Source organism: Paramisgurnus dabryanus, chromosome 2 (assembly GCF_030506205.2).
Source record: "Paramisgurnus dabryanus chromosome 2, PD_genome_1.1, whole genome shotgun sequence".
Lineage (NCBI taxonomy): Eukaryota > Metazoa > Chordata > Actinopteri > Cypriniformes > Cobitidae > Paramisgurnus > Paramisgurnus dabryanus.
In genome coordinates this window covers 23,082,780-23,108,485 of record NC_133338.1, presented here as the reverse complement: position 1 = coordinate 23,108,485, position 25,706 = coordinate 23,082,780, and the positions used below count along the sequence as shown (strand labels likewise).

General features: G+C 37.8%; 1 protein-coding gene across 3 annotated transcripts in view; it reads right to left on the bottom strand.

Moving 5' to 3' along the window:
- Positions 1-25,706, bottom strand: part of LOC135730754 (actin-binding protein WASF3) — a 46,561-nt gene that overhangs the window by 15,817 nt on the left and 5,038 nt on the right. For 2 of the 3 annotated variants that reach the window (XM_065248662.1, XM_065248664.1), the window contains exons 2-3: positions 10,751-10,895; positions 9,221-9,355 (exon numbers count right to left, since the gene is read on the bottom strand). In XM_065248662.1, coding sequence (XP_065104734.1) covers positions 9,221-9,355; positions 10,751-10,883 — 268 coding nt within the window. In that variant the 5' untranslated portion in view covers positions 10,884-10,895. The remainder of the gene's footprint in view (positions 1-9,220; positions 9,356-10,750; positions 10,896-25,706) is intronic. The other variant, XM_065248663.1, reaches the window with a different exon arrangement.

The window sequence follows — 25,706 nt, the reverse complement described above, 5'->3', positions numbered from 1 at the left end:
TTGGATTGTTTCTAAAATACTTAAGCAGAAAATGTACTAATCAGAATATACGGATCATGTGGATTTGTTTTTTTCTGTAAAAAATAATAATAAATAAATAAATGAATAAATAAATAAATAATTAAATATATATCTCCAGTAAATATACTAAATGCCATAACCTTCTTGTTAATATTTAAGTAAATTTCCACCAATGAAACAAAATAAAATACACTTAGCATGGCTATGTGCACTATGTTACAAGACAAAAGTTATAAGCCATACATGTCCGTATAAGACAACACGACATTATTACTCCACAATACTGGTCAGTAATCAGTTTTAAGATAGGGCTTAAGACCCTTCATCAGCATAAACAGTAAAATGGCCTTAAACAGAGCTGTGCAAAATCCCTGCTTATGTCTCTTCTAGCGTTTTTTAGTAAGAGATGATGACACTGTCCCAGACACAACAGATGGTCGTTCTTCTGTTCATATGGTCTAAACCAGTGATTTTTAACCAGTGGGCCACAGCCCACTATTGGTCCTTGGAGTGCCATCTGGTGGGCAGCGTAGGCAGTGTTAAACTACTGACAAATGATTTTTATAAATCTTATTTTCACATCAGATTTTTCTTATGAATTAAAAACGCTCATAAGAAGCACAATCTAAAAGCCCATTAATGTTTGAATATTGCAATACCAATCACGTCACATCAGATAGAAAGTATGTTTATTCAGATGCAGTAACACTACTTTAAAGGTATAGTTCACCCAAAGGCGAAAATACCATTTACTCACCCTCATGTTGTTTTAAACCTGTATGAGTTTCTATATTCTATGGAATACAAGGTATTTTGATACATGAGGTTAAGAACACAGTGGACGGTACCCATTGACTTCCATAGTATTTGTTATTCCTCATACAAGAAACCCATACAGGTTTAAAACAACATGAGGTGGGTAAATGGTATCAGAATTTTCACTTTTGGGTGAATTTTCCCTTAGGGGGTTCTCAAACAGCACGTCTGTGTTGTGCCACATTTAAAGTCGAACACACTGGCGGCATCAACAATAGCGGCCGTTGGTATTCCGCTGTGACTCCAGTGTCCAAAAACGAACACAGGGTATCGCCTTCTTAAGCACTACTTTTTTGACGTGCATTCCATATCACTTTTTGAAGCTCTGGGTTTCTCTTCCATGTCATTTTTTTACGTACAAGATACTTTCAGTTGTTTGGCTTATGCATCAAATAAAGACGTATTTAGGGGTAGAAATAATTTTAATACAGCCACCAAAAATTTAGAGACCATTCCAGTTTTGCCTTTATAATAATTTCTACATGTATTGTGACCAGTCCAGTGTCTTCCAACAGAAAAATAAACAATTCCATCAAATATTCACTTTTGAATTGTTCCTAAATAATTGTTAAAAAATTATCATTGTGTTGTTAAAATGAATTTGAACTTGTTTTCTTTGCAGTAAACCTATTAAAAATCTAAATATTTTGTTATTTTGACCATGTTTTCTATTTCAATTTTCAGTAGATAAGTGCAAATAAAAAAAACATTAGGTTATTTTTATGAGGAATTTTTGGTAGTTGATATAGAATAAAAAAAATATATAATAATTTTTCCTTAAACAGTACATTTAGATAAACTGAAAACAGTCTAGAAATGGTATCTTACATTTTTTTCTGCGGCTGTATATTCTACCTTTAAAAATGTAACTCTTCAAAGATACTAAACTTGAGCACACATAATGTTAAAGTCTAAGCCTAAAGGGACATTTACATTATAACGATAACTTTAACTATAAGGATAACTATATTAGCATCCACACAACCGGATGATAACAATAACTTTATACTCATTCGCTCGCGAGGCATAGTACTACTCGCGCAAATCATTTACCTTCAATGGCATTACCTACTATTGAATATTTCCTTTAAATGGGACATTTCACAAGACTTTTTTAAGATGTCAACTAAATCTTTGGTCTTTAGCCCAAAATAACATAATAAATTAAAAGATGTTAAAATTGCCACGTTGAAGGCGTAAGCAAAAATACGCAATTTTTGGGTGCTTTTTTAAATGCAAATGAGCTGATTTTAACACTAATGTCAGTGCCGTGGTAAGATAGTGCAGATTAAGGGGCGATATTATCCCCTTCTGACATCACAAAGGGAGCCAAATTTCAATTCCCTTTTTTCACATGCTTAGAGAGAATGGTTTTCCACAATTAAGTTACTGTTTTTTTCACATTTTCTAGGTTGATAGAAGCACCGGGGACTAGAGGTCTTCTGAGGTCCAAAGAAATGTACCCGACCCGAAATGACCCGAATCCCTTCATACCCGAACCCAACGTGCATAAATAAATTTGTTTTAAAGAAAGACCGGACCCGAGACAAACCCGAGAAAATTAGACCCGAGTCCGACCCGAACTAGTGAAACATTTTTTTAACCCGACTGGAACCGGATGTAAACGGCACTGACGTGTGTGCATTCTGCAGACCCACGCGCAGCAGTCAGACAGAAAGAAACTCCGGTGGCCTTGCAACCAATTTGGCGAGCTGCTCCATTCGTTTTACTTTGTTATCTGACGACGACACCAACGTAACCGCTAAAATGTACATTTATAATTGACTGACATGTTTGTCTCAACGAAAATGAACCTTCCGACAACCACACAATGTCGCAAGCGCTCTTGGCAAACAGATGAGAGGTTTGAAAAGGACATTGACGCACACAGGCCAGAGAGTTCGGGTCTTCTCGGGTGCGTTCAGAAAAAACACATTCATTTTTAAATTACCCGAGACCCGATGCCGCTATTATTGTACCCGACCCGTATCCGAGGCACATGTGAAACTTTTAGACCCGAACCCGATCGGGTCTTCGGATCTAAGTGGACCCGTGAAGACCTCTACCGGGGACCCAATTATAACACTTAAACATGGAAAAAGTCCGATTTTCATGATATGTCCCCATTAATAAAAATGCTTGTATTTGTTGGATTCATATTCTTGTTGGATTTACACAGCAGGTAACCATCAGGTATCCTCAACACGCCGCATTTGCGTAACTCTAGTCGAAACAGTGAATCAAGTAGTTTGTGTAATCTAATATCTTACCTTTTGGAGAAGTCAGTGTAGTAGAATAAAAAGCATTACATAGTCAATTTCACAGCAACTGCATCAGCGCTGGAAACCTGTGGTAATTTTATGTCATAGACCTCCGCAGAGCTTCTCCACAGTGTCATCTGACATTTTAAATGTGCAAGCTTTTGAAGTTCAAATAGAGTTGATTGGCTTTCATTGGTTTATTGTTTATTAGTTGGGAAAAAAAAACTCAGAAAGTGATCCCAATGATAGTGTTTATTGTATCTTTTTCGTTATAGTTTTGGTGTAAACTTTGCTATTCTCTTTAATATAAAACAATTTTTAAAACTATATTTTTAAAGTCCACCTTTACAGCTGCACACAATGTCATTGCTGTGACAGTCCAGGAGGATGTGTAGTTTTCAATCCAGTGATTTTTCACTAGACTGAACTGTGGGTCAAATACTATTTCTTTTACATTTTCTTTGAAAAGGCAAGAACATTTTTAGTGAATGGCTTAACATGCTGCAATTTCCTTACACAAAGCTATCATATAAGAAGGTTTGGAATATAGCACACAAATTATAAAGACTGCTTTAACCACTTTATAGAATTTCTTTCTTGATAATAGTTTCACTGTATGTTTTCATCATATCTTTTAACGCACTGAATTAAAATGCATTTCATAGCCACAGAATAATGGAAGCATGCCATGCTTTAAAACTGAATACTTAATTTATAAGGGGCTTCTACGAAAGACATGTTTGGGGACTGTCTATCACCAAAGGGGCGGGGTTTGTTTTGAAGTAGAGAGCGACCGACTACCTCGATCACTCGAATTATGTACGCCCCATGAGAACAGTCAAAATATTAAAGCACTGACTGTGCCTCAAGGGCCACTGTATTGCTTTATTGAACTTTAATAATTTAAGACCTACAGTAGCATATAACACAAACAACAAGATCATTCAGTTTTTCAAAGATTTGTTGTGAGTTATGACCCACAATACATTGCTGCTGTATTGAACTTATCTTGTTTGTTTAAAATAACTATGATAAAGCTTTAAGGATGCCAACAAAGAAAATGTACAGTACTGTGCAAAAGCCTTAGACCACCATGCTACACTTAGATGTTGTTTTTGCAATGATATAGCGATCATATATAATTATTTCTAAGTCTCTATATTAGAATACAACCAGAAAATACAGGAAATGTTTATGTAGTATTAAAAACAGTATAAAAGTATAATCTGAAGTGTCAAGTATTTAGATAAAACTCCCCTTCCGCTTAACCTCTGAAATTAAATCCTAATTTCTAATTCTAATCGCATGACTTCAGGCTCTTCAAAAAGCTCAAGATGTGTTTCGTGCCAAGAGAAGTCACACTAAATACTGACTGACACCTGAAGAACACATTTAGTTCTGAAATTTTTTGTTTTTAATTTTGTGTACATATTTGCTGTATTTTTTTGTTTGTATGTTAAAAAAAGAAAAATAAATATTTGGCGAGATAAGACTTTTGCACAGTACTGTACATGTTTAAAAATAGACTACTATATTTAATCTCTGCTTGAGTTTGTCGATGATCGAAATTTATTTTTGTTCTCAAAAAGGCATCTCCTTTCATTTAGAAATGATTCATCTTCACTCACCTGCATTCAGTTATTGATTCAAAAATGGCTCCTCAGAGACACAAAATATTGGTTGAGTCATACTGAAAATGATAAAGACACTTCCATCTGATTTATGGTCTGACATACAGTATATCACATATTGACTTCAAGTTACATTATTTCTCTCCAAGTTTCTTTTAAAAAATAACTTAAAAAAGTGCATCCAAAAATGAAAACTGCTATGCATCCATATCCAACTAACCTATATGCCAGACATTTTGTTCAAATATTGTACAAAAGGAGAATTTTTAAAAAGCATATCTGGGCCTATTTTTTTCCATATGATAAATGTGAATACAAACTGGGGCTGTGATTAAAATTCATCTTTTCTTTTCCTGTAAGTCATGCAAATTTTAGTCTCAGCCTCAGATGTCACACCCACAGAATATTGGCAGAACGTCTGATGCATATGATCATACAGGATTTTAGAGAGATGTGTGTGTCACAATCTTAAACGGTCTTTAACAATCTTTGACAAAGCCGTTTGATCGAAACCTTTCATGTTTACATCTGTGACAATATGCTTTATCAAGATTGAATAAACGCTGCATGTTTAATAGTATGCAAGGTATTCTAACGTGTTTGCTATTGTTGTTAAACTTTAGAGGCATTCGTGAATGATGGCTACACAACAGCCCTTTCTTATGGCTTCAACTCCAAGCCCATAAACATGATGCGATACAACGTGAAACATGATTGGTTGCTTTACGTGTCAGTCATATGGCCTCTTGGCGGTCCTTGGCCATTCAAAGCTGCAATGGTTCCCAGACCTTCGCAAGACTATGACATTTTGGAACAATGTGATGATGAGTAAATGAAAACACAATCTTCATTTTTGTGTAAATTATTGGTCAACATTTCAATTCAGGTCTCTAAATGCCCTCTTTGTCTTTGTGTACATTATGTCTGTTTGAGAGCAGAATGACTCCGTTTTAGGTCTGGATAGCTGGTTATAAATTAATAATTTGAATGGATGTTAAAAGGGGGATGGGGTGATATATTTTGGATCACCCAAGCCCATGGATGCCAGCTAACCCCAGACACACTAACAGACACTTTCTGTGAAATGTATTAATATTCAGAGACCATCTCTATTCCATTTCCTCTCTCTTCTATGCAGCATGCATGGCCTTCAGATCACTATTAAGTCACATTAGAGAGCTATAAACATGCACACACAGTGCAAAAACCACACGCCATGCATTCCCAGCAGGCTTCGAGATGGCGTCGCTCACTGTAGAGAGAATCAGGGGTTAATGGAACGCTTGGACTTTAAAAGAAACATTGATGCTTCTTCTCATTCAGTGAGGGGTCATGAGGGAGCTGGTGCATATTAAAACCTCTTAACCTGCTTTCCAGTTATCGATCGTGGCTGGGTCGAATGTTTTAAATAGATGAGGATAGCATTAGATGCTTAACAAGGCCCTAATCTTGGTTTCCTTATAGTGTGCAAAGGATATTTACAGATATAAATCTATTCTTTGAGTTGAACGATCAAACACACAGCCTGACATCTGAGGGCCGTACAGAGCTCTTCTATCTGTTTCACGGACTGAGACACGAGTGTGTGCCCTTTGGTGCTGGATCTTTGTATTCCACAGACAGAAGAGCAAAAATAGATAGAAAGACTTGAACAGACATTAGAGAAAGTGAGGGAAGAGCCTATGGACTCCTATGGATGTCTTTCTCTCTTTCAAGGTGCAGAGACAGCTGGGTCACTGCTTTAACTACAGGCTAAAAGAAGATCGCAGTAGGACAGCATTTAAAGGCAAACTCTTTCTCGCTCATTACTAAAGCTAATAGACCAGATGACCTGAAGATAAGTTTTAAAGGAATCAGATGACGTTGCTAATTAAGAACATTATTTTGTATATTTGGTGTAATGCAAGGGTTTACCTGGTTTATGGTTAAAAACACATTTTGCACATACCGCAAATGAATGTGCTCCTCTTTGTCTCGCCTGTCTGTAACGTGCAGATTTATACAAAGCCATCGCTCTGAAAATTGTGATTGGCCGAAAACCTTAAGCATTTGACGGAAATGTTACCCTCCTTACCATATTTGGAAGTTTAGCTCCCAAAGCACATCGTTTCCATGACATGGCGGCAACAATACTACGACGAGAATAAAACGTACGCTATGGGTGCACCAATAAATGCCGATATACAGTCTTGTTCAAAATAATAGCAGTACAATGTGACTAACCAGAATAATCAAGGTTTTTAGTATATTTTTTTATTGCTACGTGGCAAACAAGTTACCAGTAGGTTCAGTAGATTCTCAGAAAACAAATGAGACCCAGCATTCATGATATGCACGCTCTTAAGGCTGTGCAATTGGGCAATTAGTTGAATTAGTTGAAAGGGGTGTGTTCAAAAAAATAGCAGTGTGGCATTCAATCACTGAGGTCATCAATTTTGTGAAGAAACAGGTGTGAATCAGGTGGCCCCTATTTAAGGATGAAGCCAACACTTGTTGAACATGGATTTGAAAGCTGAGGAAAATGGGTCGTTCAAGACATTGTTCAGAAGAACAGCGTACTTTGATTAAAAAGTTGATTGGAGAGGGGAAAACCTATAAAGAGGTGCAAAAAATGATAGGCTGTTCAGCTAAAATGATCTCCAATGCCTTAAAATGGAGAGCAAAACCAGAGAGACGTGGAAGAAAACGGAAGACAACCATCAAAATGGATAGAAGAATAACCAGAATGGCAAAGGCTCAGCCAATGATCACCTCCAGGATGATCAAAGACAGTCTGGAGTTACCTGTAAGTACTGTGACAGTTAGAAGACGTCTGTGTGAAGCTAATCTATTTTCAAGAATCCCCCGCAAAGTCCCTCTGTTAAAAAAAGGCATGTGCAGAAGAGGTTACAATTTGCCAAAGAACACATCAACTGGCCTAAAGAGAAATGGAGGAACATTTTGTGGACTGATGAGAGTAAAATTGTTCTTTTTGGGTCCAAGGGCCACAGGCAGTTTGTGAGACGACCCCCAAACTCTGAATTCAAGCCACAGTACACAGTGAAGACAGTGAAGCATGGAGGTGCAAGCATCATGATATGGGCATGTTTCTCCTACTATGGTGTTGGGCCTATTTATCGCATACCAGGGATCATGGATCAGTTTGCATATGTTAAAATACTTGAAGAGGTCATGTTGCCCTATGCTGAAGAGGACATGCCCTTGAAATGGTTGTTTCAACAAGACAATGACCCAAAACACACTAGTAAACGGGCAAAGTCTTGGTTCCAAACCAACAAAATTAATGTTATGGAGTGGCCAGCCCAATCTCCAGACCTTAATCCAATTGAGAACTTGTGGGGTGATATCAAAAATGCTGTTTCTGAAGCAAAACCAAGAAATGTGAATGAATTGTGGAATGTTGTTAAAGAATCATGGAGTGGAATAACAGCTGAGAGGTGCCACAAGTTGGTTGACTCCATGCCACACAGATGTCAAGCAGTTTTAAAAAACTGTGGTCATACAACTAAATATTAGTTTAGTGATTCACAGGATTGCTAAATCCCAGAAAAAAAATGTATGTACAAAATAGTTTTGAGTTTGTACAGTCAAAGGTAGACACTGCTATTTTTTTGAACACACCCCTTTCAACTAATTGCCCAATTGCACAGCCTTAAGAGCGTGCATATCATGAATGCTGGGTCTTGTTTGTTTTCTGAGAATCTACTGAACCTACTGGTAACTTGTTTGCCACGTAGCAATAAAAAATATACTAAAAACCTTGATTATTCTGGTTAGTCACATTGTACTGCTATTATTTTGAACAAGACTGTATGCTAATAATATGTGGCCGATAACTATTCTGAATTGCACGGCCGATGTTATTCACAGCTATTTCATGTACTATGGCTTTTGATCAGTAAGTCCTTATCATTCTGAAATCACTGTTAGTTTGAGTCGTTTATAACATGCATTTGAAAAAGCAACACTCGTCAAACAATCATTATACATATTCTTTATTATCATAAAACTACCCGAAAAAGGTTTGAAGAACAGCAATATAAATATATCCTTAAGGCATTTCCTGGAGCTGCGAGTCATAGCTGCGTGTGTATGGTTTTTCGTCTACAGCACATATTGAGTTTCTGCACGAGAGCGCCCTCTGGCTTTTGGATGTAGCAGCATTTCACCGTAATTCATTGAGAATCATAGCAAGCATCATCGGCCGATATCTCGGTGCACCCCTAACGTACGCCATTTAAAAAAAAAAATTGGGCAGTGTTATGCAAATCCTCACATGCAGTGATCTAAATACGTGGTGCAGTGTCTGAATAAGGCATTTTAGGAAGGCGTGAATGAGCCTTCACTTTTAGAAAAAAATGTTCTTCAGGTTTGAGACTTCAATCTTTGCAACTTTATGGATCTGCTTTATGCATGAGCAGCTTTTAACGCTCCAAAGACAAAGGAATACGTGAAAATGCATCATATGACCCTTTAAATGTTTGATGTTACCTTCTTCCACAGTGGAGTCTAGCTGGGTGACTTTGATAGCCAGCAGGTCCACTCTCTCCTGTAGGTTATTCATGCGGATATAGAAACTGTTGGCTTCATTAAACAGCTCCCCGAAGATGTCCTCTGCATGCCGACCTGTAAGACAGAAGGAAAGAAACAGATGTGATGCAGATGTGCACAGAGGATGGAATATGACAGGATGTAAGGGTCTCGAGATACAATGCAAAGGCCACATCCAGGTACAAAGACCACATTTGATTAATCAGCACATCATGTAATTAATTCAGTGAAATCTTTTAATTTTACTGACTGACAGCACTAATAGATTACATGCTGACCCTGAGTTCTCTCCTGCTTTCTATTGCATTTCACACTATTTAGAGTCTCTTACCACATGTTGAAATTTTAGGATGACTTGTGGCTAGGGATGTTAACAATTTATCGATCTTCCATTAATTGTCGATAAGAATTAAATCGATAAAGTTTAACGAATGACGAACGCACGTGTGTGTGGCGCCTGCGCAAAACACATACAACCGCAGAAAAAAATAAAACGATCGCACAGAATTTAAACTAGACATGATCACAACGATGCCTATGTCCACATTTATTCGAATGATTAATCGTTAATTTAAACATTCATAGAATATGAGAAATTGCATAAATTGACATCCCTACTTGTGGCACAGTGCAAAGTCTCAAGACCACCTCACTTTATTTATCCCTAGTTCACTACTGTATAACGGTAGGGCTGTGAAGGTTGTCCGTGGTGGTGCAGCGTCATCGCGATGGTGAAGTGTGACCCGTGGTGTTGTGCACATCACAAACTATGAAAACTATAAAGTACAATTTCACTCATTGAGATGTCTTCTAGTTCGTGTGAATGCGAACGGCCAGCAGAATCAGAGTTAGTGTGCTTTTCCAAGGGGAGGCAACTGATATCAGTGATGACCCACTGGCTTGTTGTGAAAAAGTATCAATCTGTCCTATCAGTACAACATCAGAATGCTTTTTCAGCACGGCTGGAAAAAATATTCCCCCAATAAGGTTCCTCCCTTGAACTGTGTGTTGTTTTACGGATGGAAGTGCTACAAAAAACACGCACATAGGCGCTGATCCCCTGATGGCCAAAATGGCCAACCACAAATGCTCAATTGCTTCACATTTTGCGTCTAAAACCACACGAAAACGTGACTGGGCCACTTTCCTCCTCCTTTTCACAGCGTCTGCCGTTGTTAACCTAAGCATTGCTTGATGTTGCTTGATGAATATCTGATACTCGTTTACATTTTTATCTTTCAAAATATATGTATTCATTATATATAAGCCTATATGCATTAATGCACGCTTGCACATACGCACGCACATTCTACAGTATAACCACTGTGGTGAATTGCCTCATTTCTATTGTGGTGGTAAAATGCACTGCCACTGTAACAGGCCTATACAACAGCATAAAAGGACAACTTATTTCAAAGGGTAAACACATAAAAACAGAAAATAACTAAAAACAATAAAAGTGCCACTGACTCAGGCCTCCTAGCTGCTTGATGATGGCCGCCAGGGTGCTGTTGGTGACACACTCCAGCTCACTGGGCACTCCATCAGGTAGAGCTCCTCGACACAGATGCTTGGGTTCAATACTTCTCTTCACCAGCGGCATGACTGAATACTGCTGTGAAAGACAGAGAGAGACAAATTAAAACAGATTGTACACAATTAATAAACTAAATTTGCTCAACATTGCACAAGTTACATTTTCAGAATGTCCTTTTTATTATATTTATTCCACATTATTTAACAATGTTATTTTTTAGCCTTCCAGCAGTCATTATAAAGCCTTTTAGACCTGGTCAGTTCTCTAGATAGACTTGTTAAAACTGTTCCATTTACATTCGGCCACATAAATATAATAAGCATGTTTGCCATTGTAGAACTGGTTTGAGGAAGTTTTCTTACATACTGCTGACGCTCTTCGTCATTCTATGACATGAGGTGAAGTCTTTCGTTCTCAGTGCTTGTGCATTCAGCAGACAAATACCCAAGATCAATACCCTCTTATCCTGCATGCTGTTCAGGATGTCTTCAAACTTTTGGAGTTTGCTCTGCATAAGATCACGCTTATGTGAGCCATGCCTCACCAAAAAGAGATTTCAGAGGAGCTACAATCAATATTTGTTGCTTTACATAAAGCTGGGAAGGGTTACAAAGTTATTTCAAAGACTTTAGAACTTCACATTCTACAGTTAGGCAAACAATCTACAAATGGAGACTTGGAACTGTTGCTACCTTACCAAGAAGCGGGCACCCACTCAAAATGACACCAAGAGCACAACGAAGACTCATCAAAGACGTAAAGAAACAACCCTGAATGACAGCCAAAGATTTAAATGCATAATTGAAACTCGCTAACATTTCTGTTTATGAGTCTAAAATACGTAAAACACTGAACAAGCAGGGTATCCACAGCAGGACACCACAAAGAAAGCCACTGCTTAATAAAAAGAACATTGCTGCACGCCTGAGGTTTGCACAAAAGCACATTGACACTCCACAGCGGTACTGGCTAAATGTTTTGTGGACTGATGAAACAAAGATTGAACTATTATACACAGCGCTACATCTGGTATAGAAAGGTCACGGCATATCACAATGAAAACATCATCCCAACTGTTAAGTATGGTGGAGGAAACATCATGATTTGGGGCTGCTTGGCTGCATCAGGGCCTGGCCATCTTGCAATCATTGAGGGAAATATAAAACTAAATCGGACAATTCTTCAGGATAATGTGAGAATGTCTGTACATCAGCTGAAACGGTATAGAAGGTGGGTGATGCAACAGGACAACGACCCAAAACAACGGAGCAAGTCAACAACAGAATGGTTTGAGAAAAACTAAATCTGCTTTTTGGAGTGGCCAAGTCAGAGGCCAGACCTCAACCCAATAGAGATGTTATGGATTGACTTGAAGAGGGCAAAGAATATGACGTCCAAAGAATATGACAGAGCTAAAGCAGTTCTGCCAGGAAGAATGGACTAATATTCCTCCTCAACGATGTGCAGGTCTGATCCATAGCTACAGGAAGTGCCTGGTTGAGGTTATTGCTGCCAAAGGTGGCAGGGACAACCAGTTATTAATTCTAAGGGTTCACTTACTTTTCCACTGCCATTTTGAATGTTGAATGAGTGTGTTTAATAAGACATGAAACATCATTTTTGTGTAACTATATAGACACATTATGTTTGTCAATCCTCTAGATGAAGATCATATAACATAATGGGCTCTATTTTAACGATCTGAAACGCAAGTGCGAAGCGCAACGCGCAAGTGAGTTTGTGGGCGGATCTTGGGCGCTGTTGCTATTTTCCCGGCGTGAGAAATAACTCTTGCGCCGGGCGCAAATCAATAAGGGGTTGGTCTGAAGTAGGTTCATTATTCATAGGTGTGGTTTGGGCGTAACGGCAAATAAACCAATCAGAACGCTAGCCAACATTCCCTTTAAACGCAAGGGCGCAAGTTCCATGGCGGGTTGCTATTATTATGACGGATTTACCAGGCGCACGCCAGGAGCGGTTCACAGCCGAGGAGACCGACGTCCTTGTACGGGGGAATCCCACGCTTGCCAGCATAAATCGGGCACGCCGTGTAACGGGAGGTGGATCTGCCTCAGGACTTGACGCCAGCAGAGGACATCGCTGCGTCCACCCTCACCGCTGAAAGGGTTTGGGGGCTTTGAAATCGGACCCAAGAAACGCAAGCAAGGTCCAACCCCAAAGTACTCTTACAAATCAAGTTCATATACATTAAGGTTTCTTATGAAAACATTTTAACTATTATTTACATAAAATAAACGTAATACAGCCACACAACAAAGTTATGAAAATATTTTAATCGTTATTTGCATGAGATTAAATAAAAACTATCACCACAATGCTCACCACTATGATTCCCCTTATCTCGTGTATTAATATTTTTAAGTGTAACAATTTATGATTTGCAAAAATAACTGTTGCATCTGTGTAGATTAGATAAGCAAAGTGTATGCGCGTTGTGCACCCTATACATTATGGTCAAGCATGCGCCCTTAAAATAGCATAATTGACCACGCGCAACGCGCCACTGACTTTAGACTAGTTTTTTTTGGTTAGTAGCGCAATTGTTTTTTGAAACTGCAAAATAGCATAAGAGATGGTTTGCGCCGCAACACGCCTCCTTTTTGCGCTGAACCGCCCAGGGAGCGCAAGTTCATTCCCTAGTTTGCTGACGTGCATCTGTGGAGGGAAAAACCCCGCTGTGTGCCGGCGCAAAATACGAATGATACATGCGTCACTGACAAAGTCAATTGCGCTGGGTGCAAGATAGGGCCCTTTATGACAAATTTATTCAGAAAACCATAAAAAATTCCGAAAGGTTTACATACTTTTTCTGCCGCTGTATTTGTAGTAATAGCCAACAATACATTGTATGGGTCAAAATTATCGATTTTTCTTTAATGCCAAAAATAATCAGGATTTTCCTACCGTAAATATATCAGACATGTATTTAGTAGTAGTAATATGTGTTGCTAAGGCCTTATTTGCGAAGGCAATTTTCTTAATTTTGTTGCACCCTTATATTATAGAATTTTGAATTGTTGTATCTCAGATAAATATTGTCCTTTCTGAAAATATTTTAAATATTTAACATTATGATTGGTTTTGTGGTCCAGGGTCACACTAAAAACTCTTTAGACAAAATCTTTAAGATTGTTAGCAACAGACATACTTTGTGTGTATCATGGACTTGAAAAACCCTCACCAGTCTCTAGAATGGCATAAAGAACAAATCTCCTGTCTGTCCAACATAATCTCCGATTCTGCGTTTAGACCAACCGTGGTAGAGGCGTGAAGCGCAAGTGATTTCAATGTTAAGTCAATGTGAAGACGCGTTGACGCACGTCTAGAGGTCCCCTGACGCGGATGAGGCGTTTCCCGTGAAAGGCGCGAACTGAGCTTTGTGTGCGGTACGCGTGAATGGTGCTTTTTTGCATTTTGCGGTTCACGCGAATTTGCGGCTGACGCCCGAGTTGAAACATTTGAACTTTTCCGTAATTTCGCGCCGCGTTAACCAATCAGGAACTTGCTTGCTGCTGTGGTGGCAGCCCCGCCCGGAGTCACTCATTCAACCAACGCTTGATATTGTCCGTAAGCGGTCACCCGGAGCTATACGACACAAGTTCTTATTTCTATAGAGGAGACAGGAATAAAAAGGACCTCGCTTGGAAGAGTGTCAGTGAGGACATTGAGCAACCTGGTAAGTTGTAATACACATTTCACTTTTGAGTCACGTGACGTTTATCGACCCGCAGCGTTTATTTTCCCCCTATAGTAAGGTTACCAAATACAAACCGGTAACTCTCTGGATAAATGCACAATCAACATCAGCCATCCGGCAAACAGACAACCGCATAGCACTTGCCCCTCCCACAAGAAGCAGAGTTTGCCTCTAACGCTCATCAAATGCTTGCTTTTTTTCCCCCCGCATCTACTTTGCTCTACACGCGCGAATGCATTCAAACTGCTCAAGCGGCAAACTAGTCGCGGTAGACGCGATTTTGACGCCTCAAACGCGGTTGGTGTAAACGCAGCACAAGACTGTTAACATCATCAATACCATGTTAAAAGGTGAGTTCTGAATCCGGTGTTTCTGTTTAATCCAAAGGAAGTCATTCTTTAAACTTACTTTCATCACAATGATAATCCAGATGCTGCATAGAGACTCTCTTTTCCCACTCTCTTTTTGTACATAGACCAAAACTCCAAGCAGGTTTTATTAAAAAAAATTATTATTAAATTATTATGATACATTTCCAGAGTCATATAACATACCTACTGGGCATTCAAAAAGAACCTCGAGTACAATAAACATCTAACGAGAAAGCAGTTTCATGAGCTACCGTATAATTTCATGAGACATAAAATCTTTGGAAGTCATAGCACATTTAATATCATATTTCTCAAAAGCTACAGTGCAAGTAAGCATCTTTCAAAATGACAGATGATGTAAGGTTAAAAGCTTTTTTAATGACACTTTTAATCAGCTTTATTACACCAATTGAGCCTCTAAAAAAATGACATGATTCCATCTTGCTTATCTAGCATGCTCTAAGAGATTTGTGCTGAATAATCATTCAGCTGCATTCAATACTTGAGGCTTCTGACAAAACTGGGTGTCTATTTTTGCTCCTGATTATAGACCACCACTGTTAACAAACCTCTAAAAGACTGGCATACACATAGGCAAAATGTGAAATGGCTCAGTGGTCTGGCCGCACAGATTACCTGGCAACTAAAGCGGACAAGCATGCAGCTAATAAAACAAGAGAAAGAGCACTGTTATTGCCTAGTAAGACAGCAAACAGTATGTGTGTTCAAGCTTTCTTATGTGTCTCCTATAGCTTTTATTTCTGTCTAACCATGAATGAATAAATTTAGTTATCTAATCCATCTACGCCTCATCTAGATTTTCACATATATAGTCAAATGTATGCAGACACCCCTATCACAGGATGAAAATGTCACTTTGCACAAAGTAAAGAAATATAAAGAAATCTGGTGGGGAAGAACTTAACTGCACAATGTCCAGGTCTCAACCCCTAATGAACACTTCTGTGATTAATCGAAATGGAAATAATCTGATCATATCACCCAACATTATCATCTGGGCGCAGATCCCTGCAGCCAAGTTATAACTTTTAGAGAAAAGCCTTCCCATAAAAGTGGAGGCCAAAATGGATGGTTTTAAAATTAAATGTTGAATTAGCACGTTGGAGTTAGGCGATTGGGTATCCACACACTTTTGGACGTGTGTTAGTAACTTATCTCTACCACATAGGTGACCCGTCACGGAAACCAGGGACACAAGTCGGCAGCACAAGTTTCGAGAAAATGAGAAACGTTTTTTTTTTCAAAATTTGTGATTTTCGTTTTATTGCAGAATCTGTTAGTTGAGATCACGAAGAAGCCTCTCCATGTTTGAGATAGCAGTTTCTGTATATTTAAAAGCGTACATTTTGCGGTTGAAATCGGCTTGTTTTTCCGGAGATTCTAGCGTGCAGCGGGGGGCGTCAATGTCTGTGTGTATATTTACATACTGGATAAGCTTGTGTTTTCGCCTCCGCCCCCAAAGGGAACAGCATGACTACTGAATAAGGATAGTTCGCCCAAAAATGAAAATAATGTCATTAATGACTTACCCGTATGTCGTTCTAAACTCGGAAGACCTCCGTTCATCTTCGGAACACAGTTTAAGATGTTTTAACTTTAGATTTAGTCCGAGAGCTTTCTGTCTCCTTCCATTGAAAATCTATGTACGGTATCCATGTCCAGATAGGTAATAAAAACATTATCAAAGTAGTCCATGTGACATCAGTGGGTCAGTAAGATTGTGCATCAAAAATACAGTTTGGTCCAAAAATAGCAAGAATTACGACTTTATTCAGCATTGTCTTCTCTTCCGGCTCGAGCGTGAAGTCACGTGACTGTAGTGACGCGGCTGCCCTGTTCCTCAGACATATTTGCTTAGTTTTATTTTATTTTTTTTCAAACTTATAGTGTGCGTCTCCCCAGACTGTAAATGAAGCTCGGACGGACAAAACAAAAGAAAAATAAAAGAAGCTGGGGCGGAACAAATAACAGTCAGCCGCATCGTACGTCAGCCGCGTCACTGACTTTATGGGGCGCTGCAGTCAAGATGATGTCAAAGTACCGCGAGAGCTCTTCAAGAAATCTTACGGAGTAGTTTAATTTCGACTCGCTCTCGCGGTACTTTGACGTCTTGCAGCGCAGCATGAAGTCAAACTCATAAGTTACACAGAGATCGTTGAATTCTTTATATAATTGGCTACATGTTTTGTCTATCAATATTTTCCATGAAGTCATTGGCTGATGGAGCAACGAGCGAGCGATTGGTAACATCCCTTAAGGACTTCACGTTTTCGACGGTGCTGTTTTTGGATTATCTATTATACTACATCCCTATTTTAAATACAAAATTTGAAGGCGGGTTCATGTGTTTAACGGAACGTAAATACCGGAGTGTAATCTGATATACCCTTACATGTTACGATGTAAATAGTCCTCAGATTGTATTTTATATTGTATTAACAGAAGTTCATGGGAAATCTGATGTAAACAATAGACTATATATCTATATTTCACGGATTATACACATTTGTGGACAAAAATCATTGGATGATTCACACATCTGAAACAGACTGGATTCGACTTGTGATCCCCACAAAGGTAAAGTCCAGTTTATTTTTGCATGTTGTTCATTCGGACTTCTGTAATAAAATACTATTATGATGCTAGAACATCTGTATCTCAAAACGGCTTTACAGGGGGTATGGCTTAGCTAAATGAGATGTAAATGAGCCCTATTGTCTCTCCAGCCAGGGAAAAGGGAAAGTGTTAACTTTTTTCTTTCTCAAATTTCTCAGCATTCTCTTTCTTGAATGTGTTACATTCAAATGGCCACAACTTCTCCAAATCTTATCAGATTTCCATGTGTTACACATCGTTAGAAAGCTTAGAAACTGCATGAATAACTCAAAATGCCCCAGACTTGTGTCCCTACTTTCCGTGACTGGTCACAAGACCTCCATACACCCGTCAACGTATTCAAAAACATTGCACTGAAATATTCACTGTCTCTTGCTGTCCTCAAAGAGTCTTCATTCTCCGTCTGCCTGCTCATGAATAAAGCAGGAGAGCTGAGTGATCAGACCGCAAAGGCACAGGGGTGTAATCTTCACTCCCTGAAGCGCCCAGCTGGACTGTGTGAAGTGTAAGTAATAAATGGGTGGGTAAATGAAAAGAGAGAGAGTAAATCTGTCTATGTATTTTGGGGTAATAAAGGACACATTAGACCTCTAAATAATCAGACATCTGGGCATGATATGCATAATGACTTGCGTTGCTAGGAACATGCTCCTACCTATCGGAATCTGACCGCAACTAGACATTTTGGGAGGAATCATAGCCTAGGAATGCTGCTGAGTCTTTTCTCAAACCACACAATGGATGGCAAAATTTATATAACATGCATTTATATATACGGTAAACTTATATATTGCTTAAAGGAATAGTCTACTCTTTTGCCATATTAAACTATGTTATTACCTCAACCTAGACGAATTGATACATATCTATCTTTTTTCAATGCGTGCACTGTACAGCGCGTTATGAATGTGTTAGCATTTAGCCTAGCCCCATTCATTCCTATGGTACCAAAAAAAAGTTTTATTTTGTGGCACCATACTTACTAGTATAACTCCTCATGTAACAGTCTTTAAATAGGGAAAACACGGAAGTGTTTGGTGGGTTCCCTGTTTGGTACCATAGGAATGAATGGGTCTAGGCTAAATGCTAACACATTCACGACGCGCTGTACAGTGCACGCATTGAAAAAAAGATAGGTATGTATTAAAGGGGACAGAGAATGAAAAACCATTTTTACCTTGTCTTTGTTGAATAATGGTAGTCTACCCGCATTCACAAACATACAAAGAGTAATAGACATCTCAGTCTCATAGAAATTCCTCTTTTAGAAATGTCAGCCAGAAAACGGCCTGAAAAACTGATGCTTATGACATCACAGGCATCTCACTGCCCCTCCATTTTAAAATAATTGGCTACATTTTTTGAGTGGCAGCATAGTCAGCCAATCAGTAATGAGATTGCAGGTTAAGCCAGTAGGGGGAGCCAAATAGGTGCAAAACCACTTGTTTAAAATCCCCCACCCTAATAGAGCTATTTGAGAGAGGTTTTTAGGAAGCTTCTAAGGCATTACCGACCCAAACAAAAAAATTTTGTCTACATGTCACATCACAGAACAAGGATTAATACCCCGTTCAGTCATTCTATGTCACTTTTAATTCATCTAAGTTGAGGTAATAACATATGGCAAATAATATAATATAATATAAATAATAATATGGCAAAAGGGTAGACTACTCCTTTAAATATAACTGCTAAATTACCCAATACTCACCATGATCATTTGCATAATTTCGTACCTCTTTTGAATGTTTCCTTGATTCATATACAAGATAAAACACTATGGGGCAGTTTTCTGGAAAGGGTTTAGATGAATCCAGGACTAAGCCTTAGTTATGTTAGGACATTTAAGGAGTTTAGTTACTAACAAAACTTTAAAAAAAAAAACAATACTGGTGTGCATCTTGAGACACAACAATGGCACTGATATGTTTTAAGATATGTCAATACAAGGTGTTTTTTAAATTAAGATAGCTCAAACATGCATTTTAATCCGGCACTAGAATAAGCCCTGTCTGGCCATATATGCCATTCTGAGTAGGGCTGCACGATTTGGGTAATTTTTCCCATTGCGGTTATTCATGCTAATATTGCGATGTGCAATTGCGATTATAATAAATGGTATTATGAGTCAACTTGATGGGTTTTAAGGAAAATCCACACACAGTTTAGTGATAATGCTAAAATGTGTATTTGTAAAACTAGAAATGTTTTCGTATTTCCACGTGATGTAGTAACTTCTCAGTGTCAGTAATCCTAAATCCAAAATACTGCCATACAACAGACGTACAGTTTTTTTTTTAGCTACCAGATCACTGTCAACCTCCTCTGCATCCATCTTCGCTCTGGTATTTCAGGGCTGCGCGCACACAAGTGACGACGCACACCACACACGTGCATGCCACACATGCACTGCCTTTTTTGTTTGTTTTTCTTTCTTTTTTTAAACAGCAAGGAAAATCATCAAACTCTTATCAGAAAGTTTGTGTTAACAAGTCCACACATTTATTTATTTTAATATAATTGCAACAATTTGCTGTCATATAATTGCACAGGCTGACATCGCGATTGCGATTGCGATGCGATTAATTGTGCAGCACTAATTCTGAGTTATTTATTCATTAATTACTTGGATTGTTAATACCATATCAGCTTATTTTCATGTCAATAAACTTTAAGGAAAACCCTACAGTCAGTAAAAAAGGATTATATAAGACATTTCAGATTTATGCAATAAAGCCACTGGGTAGATGTTAACTCTATTACACTGGCGCTGTATTCTAAACAATACATTTACACAAAAACATAAAAAATCAAAACTAATTTAATCTAATCTAATCTAATCTAGTTTGTTGTCTGTATATCTGAACCCCTTTTACACAAACGGTCAAAAATATGTAATGGATTATAGGACGGACATAGATAGAGAAAACTAAACAGAGAATGAAGCCCAAAAGTGCGCCACCTTCCCAAAAGGGGCCGTTGTGTTGTTGTCATGGCAACAACACTAAGAAGACCATTTCAGAGAAAGGATTGAATTACAGAGATAGACAGAGAGAGGGCGATTTTACGAACTGATGCAGAATGTACACAGGCTATGTACACTACATACTATGCACTATTTTGTTTCTGCAGCTCAATTTGTAGAGGCCCTTCCCTTCTCTCCTTCTCTACAGTCATGTATTTAAAAGTCAGTGTAATGCTATCAAACACTCATCCCTATCCCCCACTCAAGTCCATGTTGTTAGCTCACAAACACATCTCACTCTCACACAAACAAAAAATAGTATTGCAAAAGCTATTAACTGTCTGATCTAATTCAAACCATCTAGAACATAGTTTAAAAGTTCATACTGATATTATAGTTGCATTTATTACAAATTAGTTACACAGAACAACTGAAAGTGAATATTTGCTAAGCTTTTTCCTTTTCAAAAACCTAAAATCTTGATGTCCAAAAACATGCTCAAATTATTTGGTGGTTTCTCATGATTTTTTGATGTTTGCAGATCTAAATCTGCACATCTAGAGTGAGAATAGCGTATGCGAAAAAAAAAAAAAAACTTTAAAATGGCATTTAAAGTTCAAAGTCCAAATAAAGTCCTAGCAACACATATTACAAACAAAAATATTTGTTGTCATGACAATTGTCTCTTTCATGACAATTTGTGTGTGTGTGTGGGTTGGTCTATGTGGTTTACGGGGAGATGAATAGTGTATAATGACATGTTTATTATGCTATAAAGGTGGTTTACGGGGACACAGAGAGTGTGCCCATAAACGGAAAAGCTAAAAAACATACTAAATGATAGTTTATCATAGATTAAAGACTGGCAACAGGTTTTTGTGACATTGGGGTTAGGGACTGGGGTAGGTAAGGGGAACAGAATATAATAGTTTGTACAGTATAAAATGCATTGCGTCTACGGAAGTGTCCCCGTAAACCACATACACCAACGTGTGTGTGTGTGTGTGTGTGTGTGTGTGTGTGTGTGTGTGTGTGTGTGTGTGTGTGTGTGTGTGGAGGACAAGACATCGTTTTGATACTACATGCCTCTAACTAAGCAACTATATTATTTAGGCTGTGCAATTGTCGTGTTTTTGTATTGTTTTTACAATTACACAAAACAAAAGAACAGAAATAAATCTTTTGGTCTAGAAAACTTTAAGAAATGGTAACAACCTCTTACAGAGTAAAGTAATAAAAGCAATTTATTTTTTAATATTAAGAAATTAAATACCATTTTGTCATTAATTATATGTCATTACAATTTTTACCTCATTACAAGTTTTTTAAATTAAGAAAATATATTGCAAAAATATGCAAAATGTTTATTTAATTTCAATAATCAGTGTATGTTTTTTCAGTAACTATAATGATATATTTTAAATATTATTTAACACATTGCTCTCTTCATATCAGCAGCGGCCATAAAAAAATCCCATATCGGTTAACCCCCAAACGATTCGTGCTGAGCTGTTGAAAGAATCAGTAAGCCTAAACCCTGCCTTTTGGGGGGGGGGTAGTTAGGTAGCCCTCTCTGCTCTGATTGGTCAACTTACACAGTCTCTGGGAGTGCCAGTTTCAGAATTGGTGATGACGGTTATGACGTAAATTGCCAGAAGACTGCGCTGTCATTCACTCTCTGCCCAGCACTAAATGAATCCTTATCTATAGTAATAATCTTAAGAAAAACAGATTTGTGCCATGGGCTTTTTATGTCTATAATTGTGTGTATTGTGTCTATATCTGTCATTACACCTTCACAGAGGTTTTGCTCATAAATGCATGTCAAAGAAAGTAATGTGAACTGGAGATTGTTATAGGCTACTGTTATTAAACTGCACAGTATATGTGCTGCAAACGCAGCCGCTGTAAACGCACAATGGCTATGCACGGCAAACGCTCTCTGCATATGCGCTACTCACACTTGCGGTGTGAAACTGGCGTTTGAATAAAGTAGCAGACACTGATTAGCTACTTGCCCTACGTTTATTTAAAATTAACAGCAAGACAACTAGCAGCTAGTGAATGTGCTTTCAGGAGAGTTAGTAAATTAACATGTGAGGAGTTGAACTTGAAAAGCGGAGTGTAGCCTACTGACGCCTTTCTACTGTTAAAACAACATTTCTTCTTGTGGTCATTTATGTTTATTTGATGCTTTAAATTAACTGAAAGGAAGAGATGATTTGAAAGGTGAGACTTTGTTTAAAGGTGACATAGAATGATTGAACGGAGTATTTATCCTTGTTCTGTGATGTGACATGTAGACAAACATTTTTTTTGTTTGGGTCTGTAATGCCTTAGAAGCTTCCTAAAAACCTCTTTCAGATAGCTCTATTAGGGTGGGGGATTTTAAACAAGTGGTTTGAACCTATTTGGCTCCCCCTACTGGCTTAACCTGCAATCTCATTACTGATTGGCTGACTTTGCTGCCACTCAAAAATGTAGCCAATTATTTTAAAGTGGAGGGGCAGTTAGATGCCTGTGATGTCATAAGCATCAGTTTTTCATATTGGGCCGTTTTCTGGCTGACATTTCTAAAAGAGGAATTTCTATGAAACTAAGATGTTTAGCATGTCTAGCACTTTTGCTATGTTCGTGAATGCGGGTAGACTACCATTATTCAACAAAGACAAGGTAAAAATGGTTTTTCATTCTCTGTCCCCTTTAATGTTTAATTTCAAAAGTAACCTGGTCTATCCAGTCTGTCAGCGCGTTGTCAGCATCTGTTCTGCGATGTATTTTTCATTGCATGAGAACATGGTGGGGCGTGTAACACAGACTGATAACAATAGTTTTTAATTCGTATTTAAACATTCTTTATGATAAATATATATATATATATATAACACTTAACACTAAATAGTAGTGTAACTGTGCAAATTACTTTAGTTACTGTTAAACTGAGTAGAGATCGACCGATATATCTGTTTTCCGATATTTTCCCCGATATTTGAGCATTTTCCGATGATCGGATATCTGTTTTGAAATATCGGATTGACCGATAAACAAGAAAATTGCGCGCTGGACGCATCTGAGGAGAGGAGCTCACAGCAGCAGCAGCGTGCACAGCAAATATGACGGCGGAGTGACGCAACTTTATTAAAAGGACTTTGAGTATACTTACATTGCATATGAGGCATTTATAGCACAGCTTATTTGTGCATTAATGTATGTTATGTTAAATAAGTTGATATATTAAAAGCAATGTATGCAGCTTGTCCAAGAATAGAGACGAACTCACAGAGTCACGCTGGCTGATCCATAAAATCCGGTCCCAATAACGACGTAGCTTTGCATGAATAAAACAGCCATGAATTAATGCTTTGTGGAATTAAAAACGCTAAATTAAATTCGTTTTTCTGTTATTTATGCTTATCATTAGCATCGTAAAAATCACGTTCATATTGCTGATCACTACCGGAGGCTAAAGCACATCTACCACTTTTAACAAGATTTACCCTATTAACATTTACCAGATAAACATTATTTTGCTAAAATATCTAAATAAATGTCTGTGGATATTAATTAATTATTTATTACTCCACAAGCGGTCACAGTTTAATATAGTTAATGCGCGAGTAAATGCATAGATAAACAGCGCTGTCTACAGGCATTTCATAAGCTAAAACAACTAAATATTAATTATTCTGAAATCAAATAATGTTACCAGTTAAGAAATTTGATGATATATAAGCCGTTTTGTTTGTTACTTTCCTGAAAGTATTATTCCAGTCAGTGATATTATTTGTAAAATCTCTTTGCTAACTACTGGTTGGATTGCTGAAGGCTCAGGTTGCTGGTCAAAACAACGATATTATATCCCAAAAAAGGCACTTAATCCACCTGTTTTACTCTATAAACTATGTATAACAAGCAGCCAACTCCGCTATACTTTTCTCTCTCTCCCGCTCTGTTACCTGAAAACCGCAGCGCGAACTTTGGATCAGTCCATTTCTGACGAAATGATAGGGGTGTTTGGAATAGTCCATGTATTGGGAATATAGTTTCTACATTATTCATTAAATTAATATTATTCTTCACTCTTTCAGACCCCTCTATTTATTACTTTGTATGCAGAGAGGGAGTGATTGTGATGATGATTATTATTATAAGGGTTTGTTCAGTTCAGTAGTGTAGTAATTATTATGTCAAAAACAGAAGTATAACAGTAAATAAAAATCGGTTCATCATATCGGTTATCGGGCACATAAGCCTCCAAATATTTGTTATCAGCATCGGTTTGAAAAAATGAATATCGGTCGATCTCTAAAACTGAGATATATAGGGAAAACACTACCAACTACCAAATTTTCACATTTAGGAAAATCAAGTTGTATTAATGCATGTTTACCTAATATTTAATTAGACAGATCCATCTTTTCTATTAATTTTCTATTAAATGATGTGATCTGATGAGTTTAAAGCTCCTTATCACTCTTTTTGTTTTTCCGCGACCACTGCATGCGCATCATGCAGCTTACTCCTGGGTCCTAAAGTACACCCAATTTCTCACAACATATCCAGACCATAGACACAGACAGATGACTTGCTGATTTGTCCTGTGTTTAAATAAAAATTTATTCACTTGTGTTTTATCTGACATAGATGAACATTTATCTCATGGGTTACCCCAAATGTGCCATGATTAATGTTAATGTTATTTATTTGATTTTTTTTGCGAACAAAAGTGCACTCACATGTAAAATCAATTCTAAATTGTTAGCTAATGACTTGAGTTACTAGGATCTGTTGGGAGTGTATGGGAAACCAGAAGAAAATCATTGGTAGTGTCATAGTGATTTTTCATACCATTTCATCTCTAATTTGTACTTTGTTGACATTTGACTTATGCTGTGTGATCATGTCAGTACTATTGCACTTTACTGCTGCTTCTGCCATCTTATGACAATTGATTTACACTTCGAATTAAGTAGTCTGTCAACATTGGAAAGAAAATGCCCTTCCGTTTCCATATTTTTTATATTATTAAATATCATTTCCAAAAATATTCTTAAAATATCATGATATAATTTTGGGGTTGTATCGCCCACCCCTACCAATAACCAATATTTTGAACCGATATATCCGGTGTAAGCATTAAAATTAATGACAAAATAAAGACACATTTAAGCATACCTGTGTGTGTATAAATTAACATT